The sequence below is a fragment of the Mustela nivalis genome (genome assembly GCF_964662115.1).
Source record: "Mustela nivalis genome assembly, chromosome: 1".
Classification (NCBI taxonomy): Eukaryota; Metazoa; Chordata; class Mammalia; order Carnivora; family Mustelidae; genus Mustela; species Mustela nivalis.
Genome location: NC_139020.1, coordinates 93,999,504 through 94,023,118, shown reverse-complemented (window position 1 = coordinate 94,023,118; position 23,615 = coordinate 93,999,504). Strand labels below are relative to the sequence as shown.

The following is a 23,615-nucleotide window of genomic DNA, read 5'->3' as shown; positions in this document are numbered from 1 at the left end:
AGCATATGGCTAATGAAAGTAAATATTTAGTATTTATGGAACTTTCTAGACTTCTCTGAGAAAAAAGCTTTAGAATCTGGCAAAAAACACACCTAAATTTTTACAGTTTCTTTATCATATCTATCTTTCAAGGAAACAGGTATCCTAATAATTCTGCCTCAAAATTTTTAGGTGACCTGATACAGTTTTATGTCTTGATGGTTGATCCTCCAATAACAGTTGAATAATATTTTATTAAAAAAATTTTTAAGTAATCTCTGCACCTAACCTGGGGCTCAAACTCACAACTCCGAAATCAAGAGTTATATGCTCTTTCCACTGAGCCAGTTGGGTGCCCCAAGAGTTTAATATTTCAAATTCCCTTTACATTACTTGGCTGCCAGGTAAACTCTTATTTTAAATTTCTCCTTTTATTTTTTGCCTTTCGGGTAGCTATTATGACACATTAGTGATAATTACATATGTCATAGTAGTTTTACATATAATTGCAAGTGTTTCTTCTAATGGCATTCAATTCTTTTTTTAAGTTTTATTTATTGAGAGAGAGCAAGCCAGCGCATGCACAAGTGCGTGTTGGGGAGGGGCAGAGGGAGAGGGAGAAAGAAACTCAGCCAACTCCACTCTGAGCCCGGATCCCAATGTTGGGCTCAATCTCACATCCCTGAGACCACAACCTGAGCAGAAATTGAGACTGCGATGCTTAACCAGCTGTGCCACCCAGGCACTCCTCTAACAGCCTTCATGTCATTGAAATAATCCATGCTGCAGAGGTGAACCACAACATCCTTTTGCTTGATACCCTCCAAGCACCACAAAATAACCTCAAGTGAAAAATTCTTGAAGTTCAGAACTTCTGGTTACATACAAACAACTACAAAAACTAAAGTTTTCCTAGTTCTTCTTCACTTGAACATTCTGTACATCAAAGTTTCTTATGATGACATACCTGAAGGTCTGAACTTTACTTTCAATATTAATTTTATAAATCAATTTTTTATATTAACTATCACTACCATTTGGTAATGGCAAGCTGTTGAAGAATGAATATATTTTCAGAGATGACTACATTCAGATCAGTAATATATTAAAAGTATAGGAGGAAAAATAGAGGAAAAACCATAAAGGAAGTAAAATGCTCTTAAAATTGTCCATTTTACCAGTTGGTGGAATTCTCTGGATGTTTTTCATACATACATTCCAAATCTGTAAAACTCCCACAAATAACACCTTTTATTTCGTATTTTGCTTTGTCACTACTGAAGTTAATCAGTTTCTAAAAATCTGTCAAAAATAAGCAATAGGAACAGTAGCAAAACATACCCCACTTGACACTAAAGCCATGAGATGTAACTGGTCCTTTAATGAGGGGTCTTGTGGGAGGCCCAGGCCTGTCAGGACTTGTCGTACACACCAGAACTTCGCTTGGACAACTTTTCCCTTCCACATTAGAAGCAGTCAGCTATAATACAACCAAAAAGAAATATTAATGTGCTTTAGATATCAGGTTTTAAAGAAATGGGCATTTTTAACAAAAAATATTTATTTATTTGAGAGAGCATGTGTGAGAGAATGTACAGAGAGAGGGAGAGGGACCAGCCGACCCCCGCTGAGCAGGGAGCCTGATGTGGGGCTCCATCCCAGGACCCTGGAATCATGACCTAAGCCAAAGGCAGACACTTCACTGACTGAGCCGCTCAGGAACCCTGAAATGGGCACTTTTTAACATGGCAAGATCAAGGCATCTGTAAATTCACACAGACAGGCACACACACACATACATTTCCTCTCTCACAATCTCAAACAATTGATTTATAAGTGTTTCCTTTACGAGGTACTTATTTCCTGTAGAGTTAGCTATGAACAATTAAAACAGTAAAGGTGGGTTTAGCGAAAGACTAAAATTTTTACCCTTTCAAGAAGACATAAAACAAAACCAGCATGTTACTTCCTGACTCTTACTGTTTTGTGGAAGGAAAGTAGGAGGCGTGGAAAACAGGTAAAACTGCCTTTATTTACTTAAGAGGAGGGCAATGCCACCTTGTGGAGAAATGCTAGCAGTAGCCCTATGTTCTCAGAGCCGGCCCCAAATAACGAGCATTTTGGTAAAAATCAGAAACTGTCATTTTCCTCGAACCGTCCCACACTTCACTGGATAATCTGACAGCTACTTACTGAATGACTACTACGTGTCAAACACCATTTGGTCCCCAGAACTGGAAAAGGAAGGGAAGACTCAGAAGATGAACTTCTCCCTCCAAAAAGGACACAGCCCTAGCAGACCCTGCAGCACTTGGCCCTAGATTGGTAAACAGCCCCGTGACCGAGAACGCCGCCCACCACTCTGCTCGCTCTAACGGCTGCGGCTGGGAGCTCCACTTTTCCTTACAGTGCGGAGTCCTCTGGTGACATTAATAGTGCTGGCTGATGACCAAGGCAATGCCTAAGTAAGGACAGAGTGGGCACGGAAAAGAAACATAAAAACAGCTGGAGAAAAAAGAAATGGGCAGAAGAGCAGAGGCAGAGGGACGGTGAACGGGAAATCGAATTAAAAGGAGAAACACGTGAGGGCAAGGGGGGACGTGTGGGTGAGAGGTGCGCTGAGCGTTCAGCTCGGGTGCCCTCAGCCGCTGGCACCCGGCCACCCTGTGATGCAGTCTGTTCCAGCATGCGACAACAGGTTCCCCTCTCAAAACCCGGCTTTCAAATTTAAAGTACAGTGTGCCTTCTGTAAGTGTTACTTTAATAATGTGAAGCATGGTGAAACTTAAAAATCTTTTCACCTACAGAGTCCGTTTGAAATGGTAAATGGGTGCAACATGAAACAGCTGTTTTTTTAATCAGTTCAGGTACCAAAATGACTGACTCACCCTGAATTTATACTGTGTGCTTCTTTTGAGATTTTTCACAGTACAGGTTAAGTCCTCTCCAGTGTATTTCGGGTGGAAAAGGTTATCCTGCAAAGGCAAAGCCAGAAAGAAACATCAGTATCACTGAAAACTGGGCATTACTAAATACCTGTGTTTAGGATTTTTCTATTGCCTCTTTCCATCACCACCAGCAGCCAGATGTCGAGCAGCGACGGCAGAAAGAGAGCGTCAGAGTCCTTGGTGCTGTAGAGAGTGCTGTAGCTCTATCAAGTAAAAATCTGACTTTATCTCATTATAGTTTCTCCCGGGTCGGTCGAACTTTATTGTGAGGCTCGAACGTGCATGAGAACAGTGCTCTCCTCCTGAGAGGATGCAAATCCGCCCTGGAAAAGATGCCACCACATGTTTTCCTCCTGGAGCCAACTTCTCCCAGTTCCTCAATAAGCATTTTAAACAAAGGATTAAACCACCAAGAAGGGCCAGGTGACAAAGTAGCATGGACCGTAAAAACATGTATTTAACATTAGTCTGAGAAGAACGTCTTCCAGGCTCTTCATCGTGTAGCTGCAATGTGCTACATAACGAACTGCGGCTGAGCTTTCTGACCACACAGTGTCCTCTTCTGGCCAAGGGAGAAAGGACAGTCTGGACGGGAAAGGCATAATCCTTTAAGAGGCTAGGTAACCCTCTAAAAGCCCAATGTGCAGAAGTCATTCACTGGTATTCTCAATCATGCACGGCTCCAGCCGGCCAGCCGTCAATGATTACGGAGCACCTCCGAGGCATCAGGCTTCCTTCCGCCTTCTACAGGCTCAGCACTGCCCAAGAACAGATAAAGCCTTGCCTGCCAGAAACTTACATGCCAGGTGGAGACCGTGATTAAAAAAAATAAAACCTATACATAAATATGAAGCAGGCTGCGGGATGTTAAGGGCAACGACAAAGAAAATCAAGCCGGGAGGAAGGACAGAGCGGTGGGTCGAGTGAGGTGCTCCTCTAGGGCTGTGCCAGTTAAATAAGGTAGTCGTGTGGGGCTCTTTAAATTTAAATGAAGTACAATTCAGAATTCAGTTCCGTGGGCCCACAGCCATATTTCAAGTGCTCAATCGTCACATGTGACTAGGTGCTACCTTTACTGGATAGCACAAACTACAGACCATTTCCATCACTGTGGAAAGTTCTACTGCATAATGCTGTTTTCGGGAAGGTGGCTCTGCACAGGTCACATGTGAGGAGACATGAGGGAAATGAGGGAAACGAGTCAAAGGAAGTGGAAGGGCCTTCAAGCTGTCGGGCACAGAAACTGCAAAGGCCCTGAGGTCAAGGCATGCTTGTGTGTCCTGTGAGACTACAGAGGCAGAAGCAAGGACCTGAAAGAAAAACAGAAGAGCATGGGACCTTGCAGGCATTGTAAGGGCTCCAGCTTTTATTCTGGAAGGATGGGGAAGGCCCAGAAGTAGGAAGGGTTCTGAGCAGGGCACCGACCGGATCTGTTTACTTAACAGATCACCTCGGCTTCTTGTGGAGAACAGACTACAGTATAATAAAGGTGAGCGGAGGGAAAATACGTAAAGAGACCACCGCAATAATCCAGGGATGGGATAATGGTGGCTTAGGAAGGGGTAGCAGTCTTGGGTACTGAGAAATGGCCAGATTGCGGGTTAATATATGGACACAGATTTAAAAGGATCTGCTGACTGATTATATAGATGGGGTCAAGGATAACTCCAGATTTTCTGGCTTCCCCAAACACAAGGACAGGAATGCCATGCCCTGACATAGGCAAGACTGTGGGAAGGACAGGTTGCGCCCAGCGGTGGTAGTGGTAGAAATTAAAGAGTTCGGTTCTGAACTTATGTAGCTAGTACACTTTTATGGCGTTCTGTCTGTTACGACAATACTGACTTATACAGAACATACGCAAGGGTATAAAATCTGCAGGGCTTACGTTTTCATCCTCCTGGATTTCCAAGGTGTAGGTGACCGCTTCCTCGGGTGAACAGCCTTCTGGTTTATTCCACTGCAATGTGACCCATGTGACCCCAGCTCGGACAAGTCTTGGCGCAGAGGGCATCTGAGGAATGTTTCCTAATGTGTAACATACCACCTCTTGGCTATAACCACTATGGAGAGACAAATCCAGAAAGACATACATTTAGGAACATGGAAGGAGTCTTGGAATTTTAAAAGAGAAAGATAGGCCCACCTACTGCCTAACTGGCTTGGGCTGGAAAGTCTGGGGCATGACAGATCCGGCCAACAAAGGACTGCAAGTACCCTTTATGTGATATTCCCTACTACCCCTCCTTTCCATTTGCCTGATTGCCAGTCTGCTACTAAAAAAGCAGAGCATGCTGCAGGACAACATTGTTAAGGATTTATCTTCCAACCCCCGAAAGCACCCAGCAGAAAGGACAACACTGTGCAAAGGTGCTAAGCTGTGACCCATAGCTACCAAGGAACCCTCATATTAGTATGAGCACAAATCAGTGTCTGCTGACGAAATACACTGCTTTACAAATATATATGGTGCTAGTTTTCAGAGGTTTGTGGGTGCTTCCAATTCACTGATAAACCCTTGAAGCCTTTATCATTATGACTTTTTCAAATGGCAGACTTGAACCGGCTATCACGGGTGGGGAGAGGGGGCTGTGAAACCTTGTGATGTTCTCGAGGCTGGAGAAAAGCTTGAGGACCAATGATGCACTGAACCTTTAAGATTTTTCAATAAACAGTGATGAAAGAAAAGGGATTTTTCCCTTAATTAAGAGTTACCCAGGAAGTACAATTGAAATATGGTCCTTTCAAAGCATCTTTAATCCCCAGACGCTCCCTCGGACACCTATTATGGCCTTTCTTCTACAGCTTGGAGGCAAGCTGTGGTGCCTGGGCCAGGCGGAGTTTTCTCTAGGCTGTGAGGGTCTGCCCAGGGCTTGACAACAATGGCCGGCCTGGCACCCCTTTCTATTAGGTAACCTCAAATATAACTAAAAAAGGCAACCACATGACTAGTGATGAAAGGAAAAGGCATGTGTTCTGAAAAAAAATAAAGCCTCAAGAGGGATTTCTCTCAGAATCTGAACTGCTACCTTCATCTGGGCTCCCAGGGACACGTCATGGGGCCTCGGCCTCACAGCCTGAGAGCTGGCATGGAGGCCACCCGGGGCATTCATCACCTTGGGACACGCCTTTCACCCTCTGATTAGGGTTCCTTCGAGGAAAATCTCAAATTGGATCAGCGTGGGGCAGTGGATGTCTTCACACGTTCCAGCCACATGAGAGGAAGACACAGAATGACCACGTGAGTGTTCAGCGGCAGGTGGGCAAAGACACATCATACCTGGTGCCGATGTCATTCCGAGCAGCCAGCCTGAACGTGTACCCCATCGCTGGACAAAGCTTTGTCAACTTGCAGTGCTTCTGACTCCCAAAGAAGCACTGTCTGAAACCACTGTTTCTCTTTCCCTAAAAGGCAACAATGAAACAATGCACACAAGTTTAAAAAAAAAATCAGTAATAAGAAACTGAGGAAGGCCTTCTGAATTAGTTGTTTCATTTCCTGGGTCTGAATGAACAAAACCAAGAGAAGGAAGGCTTCTAAGGGAGTGTTTGACAATGCAATGTCATCCTGAACAATAAAAGGCACTACAGAAACATCTGGGGACGCATGGGTGGCTCAGTCGGTTAAGCATCTGCCTTCAGCTCAGGTCGTGATCCCAGGGTCTGGAGATCCACTCGGGCTCCCCAGCCAACAACAGGGAGTCTGCTTCTCCCTCTGCCCTCCTCCCACTCTTTCTCTCATTCTCTCTTTCTCTCTAAATAAAAAAAATAAATCAGAAAAAAAAAGAAAGAAAGAAAGAAAGAAAAACCTGTAACTGAGACAAGTCATGCCTCATGTTTGTGGTATTTTTGAACTGGTTTTGGTTAACAACAACAACAACAAAAGTCCTGTCAGGTATAAAGCAATGCACCATTTCTAAGATCCTCCTCACTTGCCTTGGTCAAACTGCCCAGTCTGACCAACCAAGGGTAAGTCTGCAGCCTTATTTCAGGGATCGCTAGTTCTGGAAAGGCAGTAATTGCCGAGCACCTGAGGATCAGTCTAATGAGCTTAGCGTGTCAGAGAAGAAAGCCCTCCCCAGGCTTCTCTCTCTCCTTTCCCACTCTGCCCCCCTCTCGCTAGTCCCTGAACATGTGCATTCCTGCAGTGGTGAGCTATTTGTTCACTGATCCCTAAGTATGGGTCACATGCCTTTGACTCATCTCACCCATATCCGCTTCCCTCCTAGCCTCCTAACAGTGCCGTGGACAGTCAGGGAGCTCAGTCACAGCTTATGGAGTTGCATGTCTGATAAGCACCTTGATGTCTGATGAGCAACCTTGGCTGAATTCACCTATGTGTATGATTGCCACTCTGTACCATTCTTATCATGCTGGAAATACATTTTTAATGCCTTTTTAGCAGTCCACGATGCTTCAAATTCTTTGAAGTAAAAAGAAACCACTCTGGTAGGTTGTCTTCACAGACCCATGAGTGAGAAAAAAAAGTCACCTGCCCTGTGCCACGCTCAGGCACGGACTCCTCCTATCAGTAGGACGGCAGAACAAGTATTTCATGCCCATCATCCACAGCATTTTTATCGATGTTCACGCAAAGAAAGCCACATGCCAACACTGAATGAACCTTAGCATTCTAATCAGACGGTTGGGCCCAGGGCTTTCAGAAATATGTTTGAAGTTCTCAATTTATTTTATAAAGAAAGATGAAAGCACATTTTTCTCCTAAGCAAATTTAAGCATTTCCTTCCTTTAAGCAGGCCTCCAGAACGCTTACCGCTGAAACACATTCCAGGTGAAGTTTAATTAAAAATAAAATAAACACACAACTAGCTTGAAGTGCCACTAGGGTGAACAGATTAAAACCACTGGTACATTCATCCTCAGACTAATTCCCCGCCTTCCCCTCCCCTCACCAAGCAAGGTGGTGCCCTTTCCAGGAAGGGAGTGGAAGTCCTATTAATCTTTGAGATTCAAAGTTCTTATTATCAAGGTTTCAAAGTCCACTCAGATGCAAACTGCAAAGCATAACATTTTTCAGCTGCTACTTGGGCAAAGTCACTGAGTGGCTGGCGTATCAGCTTACTTTAACCTTGAGTGGTAAGGTTGCAGCAGACGATTTATTCATAGCAACACCGTTTATACATATATTTGCATAATTATATCCAGGGTCTGATTATACTCTGTGCACACCCTGGTATGTTTTGTATCCATTTCAAGCTGTAGCGTGATCTACCTTCTTTCCTCTTCTATTTCGGAGCTTAGAGTAAACAGTGCAAGAAAGGCACATCCTGCCGCCACGGAAGCCTCATCCCTTCCAACCCCGACGCTGGCTCCCCTTCAATGCCTCGTTTTTCCTATTTCTTTGTTTGGTCTCCTTTGCCCATTTCTGGTGCTTAGAACTATAGCCAGTAAATAAAAGCCAGTCTGTTCCTTACTAGGTTGATTTGCTTTAATAGGGTAAAAACTGGACTGTCTGAGGCTGAAATGAGAAAAAATGGGGGAAGATCGATGATGGGGACTAGACTTCTCTTTTAAAGGGCCACAGCACTGTGATTTGCTGAAGAACTGGGAAAGAGGCATTCTGTGACCTTGAAGACATTTCTCCTATGTTGCCAAATTTCCTCCTGCCTCACCCCCCCCACCTCAGTATCAGGAACAACTACTAAATAAACTCCAATTTGTTTAGATAAAGCATGCTGAACTTTCCATCTTGGAAAATTCATACCTTTCAAGATGTAATACTCTGTGTACGGTCCTTAACATGCAGAAAGATCCAGAGCTGCCAGAACCTTAGAACCGAGTTTTAGAAACAGCATCTGGAGTCTGAAGGGTTAAGAGTACACATAGTTCATAGAGTGAAGGAAGTAGGGAAGTAAGGAAATACTCATGAATGACATGGCGTTTCATATAAAAGGGATGTCAGGGAAGAAAGAAAAGGATATTCACAAAAGTCCTTGCAGTGCAAAAGTGAACTACAGCTGAGGGGTTAGCAAATGAGAATGGGGAACAGCACAGGGACAGCATCACCCTGATCTGCTGGGCAGACCATGCCAGGTGCTCACAGAGCTCTGGGCTTAGGCTCTGGGGCAAGGACATGTTCAAAGGCTAATGTGGAGGGTTGGTCTGTATACCAAGAAGGGTGCCGGGCTGTAAAGAGCATTTGCAAATAAGATTATTAGCCAGTTCTTCTTGTTGACAGAAATCAGTAGGGCTAAGGAAAAAAAAAAAAAAAGATAATGCTTTAGAAGACTGAAGGATTCAGCTGATCTGATGGGGGTTGTCATGTGAGTGCTTATCACTGTTTATCAGAAATTAAATATGTCTAAGCATTACTGTCAGTGAAGTTTTACAGATGGTAAATTGTAACTTTCATGTTATAGGTAGCATGGCTCCAAATGACTCAGAGATTATGCTCTCTGGCAGGTACCCCCTTCCTAATAAAACCTAATCTAAACTACACAGGATTAGAGAGATACTAGCTTTACTTGGAAACTTATTTTTTCATCATTTAAGGTTAGCCTTGTGTGAAGTTTCCCACAAAAACATGGTCCTAAGAGAAATGAGTACCTCTGGATGTGTTTTAGGTCTGCTGCCAATAATCTGGCCAAACACAGGCAGCAGGGACACCAGTGGCCATGGCCGTGTCCTGGTCAGTGACTATCATGAGGCCACGTGTGGTGCGTCACACAGAGGAGAGGAAAAGGACTGCTCAAAAAGCCAAGCTGCTGGCGGGTCTCTAAGGGAAGAGCTGGAGAGTGGATGCCTAGAAACACCTGTGTCTCTGTACATGGGCAGATCAGGTGGGCAGTGTGTGAGCAGGCAGGAGCAGAACCTCCCTAAGATGCGCAATGAGGCTCCTGTTCTCCTGAGGAAGGAAACCAAACTTCACCCCACTTAGGAAAAAGAGCAGAAAGAAAGCTTCAAGTCCATACCCTCCATCATTCTGGAACAGATCCAGGCCCTGGGCTGCATCTGACACAAAGCGATACAACCACCAGTCGTGTTCTCGCCAAACCTTCTACCGCCAGTGTCCACAAATCTGAAAGGGGCAGATTTTGGGGTTCCCTGACTGGTTTCCATTTCAGAATCCTGGGCATGCCCAAATGCTGGTTTCTACAGCACAGCTGAGTTCAAGGACAAGATTACTCTTTCCTAAATGAGACGAAATCTTGGGCATGCGAACTCATGGTGTGCTGATGAACTTCAAGGCACTCCATTTCTCACAGGGTGTGGCATTACAGCCCTGGGTTCCCTCCCTCTTCAGCTGAGCGCTCTTCTTCTCACTCAACTCACTCTACAGCTCTCGTTAATCTATCACCATCCCAGACGCAGCCCCAGTGAGAGCACCAGTTCGGCACCATGGCCTTGAGTTCCATGGAGAGGTTTCCTGGCCAAGGCGCAGGCTGCTTATCTCCCACTCCTGGTCACCACTGCTCTCCAGGACAGCCAGCGAGCCGACGCATATACGTCGGCCCTTGCCCAGGACCCCGCTGCTCAGTTCTGCCTTACCTCCTCTTTATTACCACCAAATGAGAGCACATTGTGTATGATCTACATTCTAGACCATTCCAGACCCCAGGGGGTTGGTTTCCTCTCCATTCCCTCGAGCCGAACAGGTCTCAGGCAACCCACTCCCCTGTGCCACGGCAACTCTCATCACTCAGCATTCCTGTGGCCGATGTCTGCCGACCATCCCTATTTCCACCTCCCTCTGGCTGAGCAAATGCCTCGTTTCAGTTTAGACTCACATACCCAAGACAGGTACCATCTCTGGGGAGAGTCGCAGCCTCAGAAGATTTAAAATCCTTCTAACGCTTACTCTTCAGGAAAGTCACACAGTTGTTTACAAGTTCTAAGAATAATCAGAGTCCAGATGTTCTAAGTCCTACAAGGTTCCTGCTAACTTGTGAAAAATGTCAGTACTCAATAACCTCCAGCAGAACGTTCTACCAGACCGTGGAAGGGCAGGAGTAAGAGAAGGAAACACAGTGCAGCAGGTAAAACGTGGACTCTCACGTGGCTCACCAGCAGAGACTGACTCACCCTTGGAAAGGTTTTCTCAAAATGTGTTAATAACCTCCGTGACAAGGATGGCCCTCTACCCCCAACCATGGGGAGGTGTGGGGGGAAGGAAATGCCTTATCAAACATTTCAGTCTTTAAAATAAAACCTGGAGGGGGCGCCTGGGTGGCTCAGTGGGTTAAGCCTCTGCCTTCAGCTCAGGTCATGATCTCAGGGTCCTAGGATTGAGCCCCGCATCGGGCTCTCTGCTCAGCAGGGAGCCTGCTTCCTCTTCTCTCCCTCTTTGCCTGTCTCTCTGTCTACTTGTGATCTCTCTCTGTCAAATAAATAAATAAAATCTTAAAAAAAAAAAACCTGGAGATAAATTATAAATGTAAAAAGCTTTAAATATTTTAAGGAACATAGTCTCTACTTTCCTATTTTATTTTCTGCCCTGTTACTCCAATATTTTCCATTTCTTTCTAATCTATAGTTCAAAAACTTTGAAATTTTATAGCTATTAAATCAAATTATAACATATTCCCTCACTGTCTTTTCCCCACCTCTCTGAAAGTAAACATTTTGCTGACTGCCTGTGAGTTACCCAAGGGAAGAGGACACTGATCTGCTTTACAAGTATGACCCCTGTGGCAGAAATACTGTTGTCTCCTGGGTTCCCTCTCCTTATCATCAAGGGAATAGGCAGTGACCTCTTCCATCTGCTAACTGAGAAGAGCAGTGTTTGGGCACCCCCAAACTATGCCATCCTGGCTAGCACAACTGGGCTGGGTGCAAGGATGAGCCCCACCCCACCCATTGCTGCATCTCTGGCTGCACATGTCTTCCTTCTCCCTCTTCCCAGAACACTTGGAAGAGAAGCAACAGTATGAACAAGAGTCATATTGCCTTTCAAAGTCCATGACCTTGGATGTAACAATCTCAAGGCACAGTAACATTGCATGTGCCATACAAAGATAAAGAAAAAAGATTTTTAACGGTTTCTCATGACTAAGCAAGTCTGAAGTCCTTTCCCTTGAACTGGAATGGGCTTGTGATGTGCTTGTAATGGACAGAATGGAGTGGAAATGAAGCTGTGTGACTTGCAAGGCTAGGTATGAAGAGATGACGAAGCTTCTGCCTTTTCCCCAGAACACTGACTTTCCCCACTCTGGCTCTCCTAGGGCTGCCATGTTGTGAAGGGGCTAAGGTTCCACCGATGCCAGCAGTGACTGCTAGACTTGTGAGTGAAGGCTCTGCCAGAAGATTCCAGCCCCCAGCAAAAGAGACCCTCTGCCCACCAGAGGCTCCAGAAAATTCTGGAACACATACCAGACATTCTCCCAGTACTCTGGTCTCAACTCCTAACCGAGAATCCACGAGCCCAAGGGACTATTTTAAGCCATTAAGCTTTGAGGAAATCTGTTGTACAATATCATACTCATCTATCTTGATGTCCATACAGGTTTAATAGTATGGCATTTTTCAGTAAACTTTTCTAAATTCCTCTCATGCTATAAATAGGTAGGACGTAAGGGAGTAGAAGCGAGCATGCTAGAACCCAAATGTTTAACTTTTGACTGAATAAAGGGTTCTATCTTCTACTCGAGCTTCATACATGCCATTTTTCCTCAAAGCCAACAAAGTAAAGCCTCCGAAAAGATTTTAAGAATTTTTGTAGAAGCTAAAAATGTAGCCAGATTCCTAGATGATAAAACCAACCAAAACTGTTAGGCAGGGCAATGCAGTTACTTCATTTTACGGAGGTACAGTTTAGACTGAAGATATTTAGTAATGCTATCCCCAAAACTGCAGAGAACTGTGGGAAGTTTTTTGGCTTTTGTTTGTTTGTTTGCTTTGTTTTTAAGATTGTATTTATCCATTTGAGAGAGAGAGTGTGAGAGGGAAGAAGGTCAGAAGGAGAAGCAGACTCCCTGTGGATCTGGGAGCCTGATGTGGGACTCCATCCTGGGACTCTGGGATCATGACCTGAGCCAAAGGCAGTTGCTTAACCCACTGAGCCACCCAGGCACCCTGTGGGAAGATTTTTAAACACAGACATGCAACAGTTTTCTGGGGATGGTTCAGGTGTGATATAACCTAAGGCCACAAGTGAGTAAATTAAATAATCTTGCAAAGGCCCCTCCACATGTACCGGAGTTTCCGACTCTCCGTGGTGTCTGTTTATGAACACATAAAGGAATAAAGCTCCAGTGGAGAAATCAATTTATAGGTGGGTCTGCTTATTTAAAATCTGCTAAGTATATAAAACGTGTTTGATTCATTTCATAAAATTCACTTAATTTTTAAAGTTAAAAACATGTTTTTTAAAAAAGATTTTATTTACTTGAGAGAAAGAATGAAAGGGGAAGAGGGAGCACGAGCAGGGGGAAGAGAGAGAAGCAGGCTCCCCACTGAGCAGGGAGCCCCATGCAGGGCTCAACCCCAGGACCCTGCGGACATGACCTGAGCCAAAGGCAGGTGCTTGACTGAGCCCCCCAAGTGCCCCAAGTTAAAAACATGTTTGAAAGTACTGTATTCGGGGCAGCTGGGTGGCTCAGTGGGTTAAAGCCTCTGCCTTTAGATCAGGTCATGATCCCAGGGTCCTGGGATCCAGACCCGCATTGGGCTCTCTGCTCATCAGGGAGCCTGCTTCCTCCCACCGCCCCCCTGTCGCCCCCGGCTCTCTCTGCCTGCCTCTCTGCCTACTTGCAATCTCTCTCTGTCAAATAAATAAATAAAATCTTTTTTTTTTTTTTTAAAGAGTACTGTGTTCATTGGTAAAATGACATAACTAAAAGCCTAAAAATGGAACTTCTTTTTCCATTTTATTTTATTTCTTTTCAGTGTTCCAAAATTCATTGTTTATGCACCACACCCAGTGCTCCTTTTTCAAGTTTGTTTTCCCTCTTTATTATGTGTCTTCACCAGTCTGTCCTCAGTACTTGGGAAGATGAATCCTTTAAATGGGTTGGTTTCCTACTAAGGAAGTTCACACATCCATGGCCCATTCTGTACATGGAACTCACGCATAATCCAATTAATTCAGGCTACAGTATTTTTCCGCCCAGAATAACACTGTAGACTGTGGGGAATGTGGCTGCTTTGGCTAACATTTCCAATCAGCCTGGCACTCACTACCCTGGAAGCTGGTATGCCCAATGCTGGCACTAAGAGACGAAGTTGGCTGATATTTTCATCTGCCTTCTAATTAATAAATTGGAAATGATCCTTCCTGTTCCTCTTTCCGACAGCTTCATTCCTGGCACAAGGAAATCAGAATGGCCCCCACAAGGGCGTTAGCATCTGCGGTGAACCACCTCTCTCTGGTCATGAGAACTCTCCCTGATGTTTCCTGATCTATGGCCTCTTGCTACTAACCTCCTTCTCTGTCTGGGTCTTTTCACAGCCCCGCCCACTTGCCTTCCAGAGCTACTCTTAGTTTGGTAACTGCCTGGTAACTAAGCCACATGAATTTGGTTATCAGTGGCCCTGTGCTCGTGGCCCTGGGGCTGCTGGCTCGAGACAGCGGCCGTGCGACTCTGGGCCACGGCCCTCTCTCTGTAATAGCAGAGTTTAGCCTGTCAAAAATGGCAATGATAAATCAAATAAAAAATAAAGTTGCACTTGCCAACTGAACTATCGCCAGTCTCAAAGATTTAGTCTGCGAGGACGTCTATATTTAGAAGTTGTTCCAGCACGGGCCGACCCTAGGCAACATCAAAGATAAATGTTGGCTTGAGAAATAAGAGAGCATGTATGTGTTCAGCACAACCATACATAAGAAGGGGTTCCTAACTGGGATGTGGGGACGCACCCCATCTGGGTGGATTCAAAGGTTCCTTGTGCCAAACTTCACTCTCCCCCCAGTGATGGCTCTTTCATTTGGAGCGTTCTGGCATAGAGGAACTTTCAAAGGTAAGGCAAGGGGGTGGGATAGTTTGTGTTCCATGTTACTGAATAAACACTGCATGCATTTTATCCTTTGGCACGCCAGTTTTTCCTACTAGTGGGAGAAGCTCAGCTCCCTGAAATAGTCAAGGATAGTCATCAGGTCTTCGGATTTAAAACCAACCAACATCATGTTCCTATATATCCCCCCAAATATGGAGGGTCATCTGCTGTCCAGTCCAGAATGTGGAGACTGGCCCAGCGCAGGGAAAGGACAGAGGCAAGGGAGCAACTATAGAACAGGCTGCCTGAGTATTTATGTGTCAGCCAAGGCATGGAATATTCAGCCCGTCTACCTAGTCAAAGCCAAAGGGGCCTTTTGGTGCAGCTGGCATCCAATAAGCACGAAAAACACGAGTTGGTAAATCAGATGCCATGGTCCAAGACAGGTATCTGTAATTCTGGAGCAACCAGAAGCTGCTCACAAAGCCTACGGCCCAAACACACACTAACCCAGCCTGTATACATGTGACAAATGACCCTGCTTCCAGGGTTCAGGTGTCTGGGGCTGAGGTTCCTACAAGAGAGGAACTTAGCTCTCTGCCTTGGTACCTGAACCTCTAAGTTCTTACATCCCTCCTGGCCTACTTCCCTCCCAACAGAAGCTGGAGTGGAGGAAGCTGGTCCCCTGGCTCTCTGCCACCACCCCTGCACGTGGCAGTGAAGGTCTGTGGTGTGGCAATACATCACTACACTGTCAGGTCCCCAATTCGGTTTATGACACTCATGTGGAAGATGGCTTGTGATGGACAGTGTGCCAAGCGACCTGGACACCCCACACTTCCACCTCCGTGAGGGTGCACCCTGAGAATGACTGAAAGGGCACATGGGCCCGGCAAATGGCACCTCCACTTGCTCCAGGCCTTGGAGATGGCTTGCGGGATGCAAACCCGGTTTTCTCGCTAGACCAATGCCCCGCAACGTGAGGCCGTGTGGCACCTTGAGGGCGGCTGCATCCTCAGGGAGCTCTCCTCCCGCACAGCGGGGGACCCAGCAAGTCACTCTGCTTGCTGAAGCACCAGTCCCTTCCCTGAACCTCTGACGTCCCATGAGAGAAGCCATGGGCAAACCCCCTTGTGCCAAGAAGTGTCCCGCAAGATTATCAGTACTAACCACGCAACACCCAAGCTAAAAAGTAATCTGTTCCATAAACTGGTTACCAAGCATCAGGGGCCAGCTCGCTCCCTAAATGAGATAAGCTGGCTCCTCCTAAACTAGGAGTCGAAGAAGCGACAATCCCCGGCCTGCTGTCAGCTCCACGAGGTTTCGGCAACAGGACCACTGGTGCACTCTGGCTGGTTCATGGGGCCCCCGGGGCTGGAGGGGCTCTACCTGCGACTGGCCTTTTCTGCTCTTTCTACTTCCAATGATACTTCCCTTGACTTCTGTGCCATTTATTTCGTTCTCAGTCGCCTGTGTTTTACAGCTGTGTTGGCTCATTAGTTACCGGCACAGACAGATGTGAAATTCCTATTTGGGCTAGCTGAGTCACAAGTGAGAAAGATTCTTGGGAACTGTACTAGTCACATTCCCACAAAGCTATTTTTCTGGTTCTTTCGTATGCTTCCTATATGTCATGCCCGGAAGCCAAGCTAATGGCAAATTAACATCTATATATAGCACAGACATTGTGTTTGTTTAGTTCAATACGGAGGCGCTGGCCTTAGAGCTCCTCTGTCGAAGTTCCTCAGAAGACTGTCATCCAATCCTTCTGCTGGCTGACTTTCCCGACCCTAGACCCTGATACGTGCTTAGGTGATATGAAATACTCAGAGGACACTGCATCTGCCAGTCCCCAGGCTCACCCACGGAATCCTAATCCACCTGGGGGCGGTGACTAACACGGATTCCAAGTGGAGAAGCAGAGGCCCTGGGGCAAGGTTACTTGCTTGACTAGTTACAAAGCAGAGACTATTAATCCAGGTCTCCTGAGGTGAACACCATGTGACCTACACTGTCATCAGTATGAATCCACGTCACACAATCCCATCAAGGCTGTGGGAGACATGCATTTGCTCTGAAGCACCCACTGCGTTAGCGCCAGTCAGACTTCAGTGTGGCACAAATGAAAACCTTATCTAAGAGTAAAACTCTTAACGGGTTTCCATAAATACTGCCTTCACAGAATTTAAGTTTTCTAAAATGGAAATAGAAAGTTCCTACTTGACTGTGAAGTTTGCTCCTTTTACTCACGTTTCCCCCCCCAAAAAAGGCCAGATCACCATCCCTTAAAACAGACTGGGCAGGCCTGGAAGCACCAGTCAATGCAAGGTTCCTAATTCTTTTCAGGAAGAGCCCTCCCTACCCTAGAGATATCAGTGTCCTCAATCCATCCCTCTTAGCTGCTTCTAGAAAAAAGCTCCCACTCTACTAGGTAACTCAGTGAGCATCATCAAGCAGATGAAGCAACAGGAGGTCAGCCAATTTACCTCAGGTTCATGCCCAAGAAAGGGGTATGGGCAGGTCAAAAGTATTAGCTCAGGGGTGGCCCCTGAATGGGTTCATGAGCTTTAAGCACTGCCTCCTCCTTCCTGAACTCCTATCCCAAGTCTCTCCTTTGTGGGAAAGAACATCCACCTTGAGAAACCTAGCATCTAAGCCTTATTTTGCTGTTAAAAAGTTAACAGTTTAATTCTGGATTAAATGAAAATTTAAAATTCATAAAAGACTAAGTCTGTCGTGGTCCCTTTAAAGTCAGCGCTGGGTATAATACCCTAATTTAGCCTAAGAAAGAAACCCTCAGGAGACTCTAGGCCTGCTTTCTGCCAGCCTTCAGAATGACTGTGACTTGTAAACATGGGGGTAAATGTGGGGGTAGCGAACACACTGTGATCATAAAGGTGTAGAAACACAACGAAGTCTCATCAAGTGGCCCAACAGAAAACTACCTTGAAAACGGCCTTCTGCCTTTCTGATGGGAAGCTTCTGGAGGCGAACACAGTGGCTGAAGGCCCACAAAAAAGCAAGGTCAACTCTCTCAAGCCCCATGACTGAGAATGCCACCAATCACCTCAGTTACCACAACAGGGGGACATGACCAGCCACGTGCACACCGTTCCACATTATGAGAACTGACCTGTTTCACTGATGGCCACAGCTGAAAAGCTAGTGACACCTGTGTGCTCCATTTTTACTGGTGCATTACTATCTCCCCGTCAGAGTCATTCCCACAGTCTTAAAACTTAAGGGACTGTCTAGTTACAATTATCAACAGAGAAAATTAGATAGCTAACCCTCTTGCAGAAATACTAGTAATTTCCAAGCGAATTCTGTGGAACAACAAGGCAACAGGGATGACAACAAATTCAGAAGAGAGAGAATCAGCTTCCCTCTGAGCAGCAATCGGTAATCGGTTTGTGATTTCTCTTTCCCATCAGGGCCACACCTGCCCTTAGAGAAGAGCAGCAGTTAGCTATTGATTAACTATTAGCTTTTCCCATAGTCAACTCCAGACACCATTCCAGGTCCCAGCAGAAACAGGCCTGGTACTCACTGATCTCTCTGCCGCGGCTCTTCCATTAGTGAAGGTCTTTCTCTAAGAAACTTGACAGTAGGACTTGCTGCTCTTTCAAAATTTCCCACCCATAGTTTTTATTGGAATGGTGATTAAAAAACTGCACAACAACAAAGTATCCCAAGTATTCTAAACAGTGCTGTAGTACATTAAAAAAAATATGGGGACACCCAGATGGATGGGGCCATCTCTCAGACCAGCTGTCAGATCAGAAACAGGGTGGAGTGCTAATCCTGAGCACAACCTTCTTCAAGACTCGGAGTAACACCTTTCTTCTTCTCAGGTAGGGATCTGCTCCTATTGCAACCTACCATTCTTCTGTCCTTCCAGCCACCTGTACAACAGAGAGGCTTATGGGTATATGGCTGGTCTGGACAGATGACCTGGGAGAAGAGGGCTTGGGCTCTGGAGGAGCTTTGGGGTGGTGAGGGGAATAACTCTAGCAAACACCCACTCTCATTCTGCTGCCCCACCATGCTCCACTAGGGCACATTCTGGAAAGAGTCCCTGTTACCAGGTGTACCTGACTCCAGAGACTTCCAGGAGAAGGTTCCAAAGGGATAGCCAGAGCCTCACGCCCTCAACCTTCTTGGAGGGCGGATGCTGTTCTCTGAGCCTTTGATCTTCTCCCTTCAGGAAGTCACGGCTTGAGCAGCATGGGAACGTGGGATGCACAAACCAACACACGTGAACGGCCTCAGGACTACTGATCCCTAACCTGGCCCCCAATTTAGAAACACCAACTGTTAGATAGTCCTGTTAGGAGTCTTACTGATGATGTGACAGAAATGGATTGGTCACTACTGCTCCTATTCTCTGCCAGGAAACCCAACGATATCATTTTGCAGCCTTTCTTTAGAGGGACTGAAAAGGAGAGACACAGTATCAAGCAAAGGAGCTACTGGATGGAAATAAGTTTGAGAAGCATGTGTCTAGTCTGTTTTATTTACATCTGTTTTTAAGTTTTAGAGGACAGCATTCCATTAGCTTTTTTCAGCTAATGGGACTACCTTCCCATCACAGATCCCTCCGAGGACACTATATAGTGTTGAGGCATTGAGGGTTTGCTCCACAAATGTTGAAATATTAAAAAAATGAACAGGCAAAGGGCCCTAAAACATACTCTTATCACAAGGGACAATCCTAAATAAGGAGTCTGGAGAGAGCCTCAGTGATGTAAATATACACACGCTAATGGGTAAACTGAGGATGGGAAGGGTCAAGCTGAGCATGTAAAGCCTGGAACAGAATCCGCACCTCCAATCTTGGTGTTCCTTCGATCATACTCTCCTTCCAGGGAGCTCATACTACTTAAAAGGCCAGGAAGCGCTTCACAGAGTCTGGGGTCCAGAAGTTTTTCTACAAGGTGAATATTAAGCGACAGAATACAAAAGGATTCCTACTGGCAAAAGGCCTATATATTAGGTCAGAGTCCACTAACCTGGAGTCTTCCATAAAGCTCAACAGGGCAAACACCAGCAGGAATGAGAAGGTGGAGAGAAAATGAAGAGGAAAGGGAAGGCTGAAGAATTAAGATGGGAGCAAGGAAAGAGTGGAAAGACAGCAAACAGGGAAAAGACAGGAGAAGGCCAAAAATAAACAGTTTAACATTGTGTGGCCACTAGTCTGTAGTGGGTGCTATTGATTATACACGGTCATCAGACAAAGCTTCTCCATTTCATCTGCAGCTGTAGCTTATTTCCGCTACTCACCCTGCCAGGACACTTCCATTCCAAATTCAAAGGGAAAGTGGCCAACAACTGAGTCACCATCACCATTTCCTGTAGCACCTGGGTTTTCCTTGGAGGTTTCCCATTCAAACACTCAACGTCTCTGACCTTACTTAACTTATGAGGCCACGGTCCAAAGGAGCAAAAATTAAAAAAAAAAAAAAAAACAACCACCAAAAAACCAAAACAACAAAAAAAAAACACCCCATGGGAGACACGCACACACACATATACACACATACTGTACACAGAGCTCGGGGAAGATCTGAAATGAAGAGTGCCTCCTCTTTAGTGGTAAATTCTATACTGATATAAAATCTCAAGATATGAGAAAAAACATCAGGCCAGTGCAACACACCAACACACATTTAACATTTTCTGTCGAACTCTCACTTGTCCTTTTGGACGCAGAGGAGATGGCAAGATGTCGCCATGTGCCTGCAGGTCAGTCAGCTTCCTTTCCAGCTTTCGGGACTGCCTATAAGAAGTCTCTTTCCTCAAGGGCCGTCAGGGTGGTTTCACTTTCCAATCCAACCACCTTAAAATGAAATCCACCTAATCTGTAAAATATCCTGGTCAAGTAAGTCTGGGATTTCACCCATCTGTACGCAGGAACTATTCACAAGGATCTCCGAACAATAGATCGTTTCTTTGGTAACTTGGACTCCAGCTTTCATATGCAACCCAGATGGGAAAACACACTAATGCCCAAAGTGATGGAAGGCCCCCTTTCTCACATCAAAATTCCATTATGAGAGTTTTGATCAATTTCATTTTACATTTGGTGAAAGTATTTTTTTCCACACTCAATAAGTCACTTTTTGCCCAAGCCTGAATTCTGAATCTTTTAAAATCTCCCTAAATTTAAGTCCCAAAGACTAGTTAACTTGCATTTCTCCCAACGTCTACATTTCCTATTCTCGAAACCCTTCGTCTATTTGCTCACTCACAGCAAGACAGAATAGAGCGAGGGTAAATGAGTGAATAGAATTAAAATCTACGGAACAAAAAGTACAGTTCCTTTTTAGAAACGAAAGACTTCTTTCTGCATCCAGTTATTTCCTGTGTGAGATTCTGTGGGTAGTGTTAGCACGGCCAGAAATGCACAGGGTCACCATTCAGCCCAGAGTGGGCTCGGGAGTAAGGAAACTTCACCATGGATACCGTTATAGGGCTTCTGGTGACAGAGACAGCACAGGGGGTGCGGGGCGCCTGTTACAGGACAGTCTAGCTCGCAGGGTGATCACACTTGCCTCTGGGAGAGTGAGACCTCCAGGCATGGCTCCAACTCTCCCACCGAGAACGCCCAACAGTGCAACACCAAAGTACATCCATGGCTTCAAAAAGAAGAAACGAATTATGCTTCCCAAGTCACACTGTGGTTTACCTTATCAAAACCATCTATGCAGAATGGCCCTGAGCGGTCAAGGTAATAAAGCAGTTGATTCTTAATAGGAATTGATGGCTGGCTAGGCACCAGGGATTCCAACGAGAGGTAAGACCCTGTCTTTTCTTTCTGCAGCATTTCTTGCAAATAAGCCTAGTAAATACATTTAATGCAATTTAATACAATTCATTACACTGCTTTCGTCCACCTTCCTTTTCCACAGTCAATACTATAGGTTTAAATTTCTCGCTACTTACGTTCTTTTTACCCCCTGTGTTTAGCACATCTTAAAAAAGAATAAAATGGTATTTGTTCAGCAATTTTATTTTTGAAATGGTGTTTCAGATGGATGGATATGAAAATATGCTTACCTCATCCCATTCTAAAAGGTAGTTGGTGATTTTTGAACCATTATCAATTGGTGCCTAAAAAAAAAAAAAAAGGAAAACAGTACAATGAGATTAGAGAAAGCAGTTTGCAGACAAAACTTCCAAGCTCTTGGCTTAGTTCAAGTACACTATCATCTATGCTAGCCCTGTGCTCTCCCTTTGGGTGGATACCCCTGGTGGCTCCCGCGATACCTTGGGAAACATTATCACAAATGAATTTTCATAAAATTCAACTGCAGAGAGAGCCCCACAAAGAGCCAAAGCTGCTTTCCCCTCCGCCTCTACCTTTATACCCACACTGTGCCCTACTTCCTCTGGGGATAAGACTTTCAAGAGGCACTTCGGGAAGAGGGGGAGAAAAAAGGCAGCTGGGAAATGGAGATGCTGCCTGGAGTCTGATGGGTAAACCTGACCCAGCCAGGTTCAGGGTTAAGAGTATATATTTTTTTGTAACTTCCTCCACACAGCATTTTTTTTTTTAAGTGCTTAAGATTAGAAAGCCTTCTGTGCCACTGAGATTTCCCTTAAAAAAAAAAATGAGATCTCTTGGGAGGTTACGAGGAGCAATTAGCTCTTCACATGTTAGCGAAAAGAAGTATCAGCGTTTGCTTTCCTCTTAAAAGCATGTGGAGGTCTATTTCACTGAGAAAACGGGCATTGAACCACGGGAAGGGGAGTGGAAAACTTTCAAGAAGAGTGTTTTGTGGGGTTAGCCCTGCTAGAGGGGGTGCTGCCATGGGGTCCCTTACTGCATGATGGTAGTTACGACGGAGGGAGGAGAAGGCAGCTAGAAGGAGGAGGAGACCAGGGCTCCCCACTGCACCAACGTGTCCATGCCTGGCCTTCCCCCAGGAAAAAGCAAGAGGTTCACAACTACACTGTCTGGCCCCTAGCTAAAGGCAGCGGGGCCACCACAACTGCATCTAAAGCCCAGATCAGCTGTTTGTCAAGTGTGGTCTTTTGTTATCCACTTGCTATCCCGTTTAATTTTGTGTTCCGAGAATAAATGATGTGGTAGGTTACTGGGAGACTATATATAAGTCACCTACTCAACTACTAGGCAGGAACAAGAGCTGTTGTTTTGTTTTTGTGAATAATAAATCATCATCAAGGGCTCAGCAAGTATTAGCTAAATTTATGAAGAAACCCTTCTCTCCTGCTTTTGCCTTCTGGGTCATATCTGGTCTCAAACCCAGATTTCAGGGGAGTGCTCTAGGTTCTACGGAACTGTGATCTCAGGCTTTTGTGGCTCGTTTTGGGAGACAGGGATACATCTCAAGTTCTAAATAATGGACAAAATCAAAATTTTAGAGGAGAACCCATTTCTAAGATAAGAACTCTATTCATGATGTTTAGAAATTTCTCTAGAGAACCTACTGCTTCAGTCGTTTCTTCTATGATATCCTGCCCCACCATTGGGTTCTTCATACCTTGAAGGTGGGAGCAGTGACTTTGGTTTTTGTATTGCCCTGTCTCTTACTGCTAACTAACAAGAAGTGAGAAGATCTTGACTGTCCGTGTGTTTGAGGATTCAAGGACAGGTGGGGAGTCAAGCCCTGTCCCCTGTCCTCGGGCCCCCAGCTGGTGCACTATGATCAGGAAATCTGTTTTAAGGACATTTAAATGAAAAGTGAACTGAATCCAGAACTTTCAAGTTTGTACTTGACTTCATGGAACAAGAAAGACTATGTTTTTGATTCACAGTTAAATAAAGGGAGA

At 45.3% G+C, this 23,615-nt stretch overlaps 1 protein-coding gene across 2 annotated transcripts in view; it reads right to left on the bottom strand.

The window, feature by feature from the left end:
* Positions 1–23,615, bottom strand: part of FNDC3B (fibronectin type III domain containing 3B) — a 342,975-nt gene that overhangs the window by 55,357 nt on the left and 264,003 nt on the right. For both annotated transcript variants that reach the window (XM_082688730.1, XM_082688731.1), the window contains exons 11-15: positions 21,879–21,932; positions 6,208–6,332; positions 4,816–4,990; positions 2,868–2,954; positions 1,321–1,459 (exon numbers count right to left, since the gene is read on the bottom strand). In XM_082688730.1, coding sequence (XP_082544856.1) covers positions 1,321–1,459; positions 2,868–2,954; positions 4,816–4,990; positions 6,208–6,332; positions 21,879–21,932 — 580 coding nt within the window. The remainder of the gene's footprint in view (positions 1–1,320; positions 1,460–2,867; positions 2,955–4,815; positions 4,991–6,207; positions 6,333–21,878; positions 21,933–23,615) is intronic.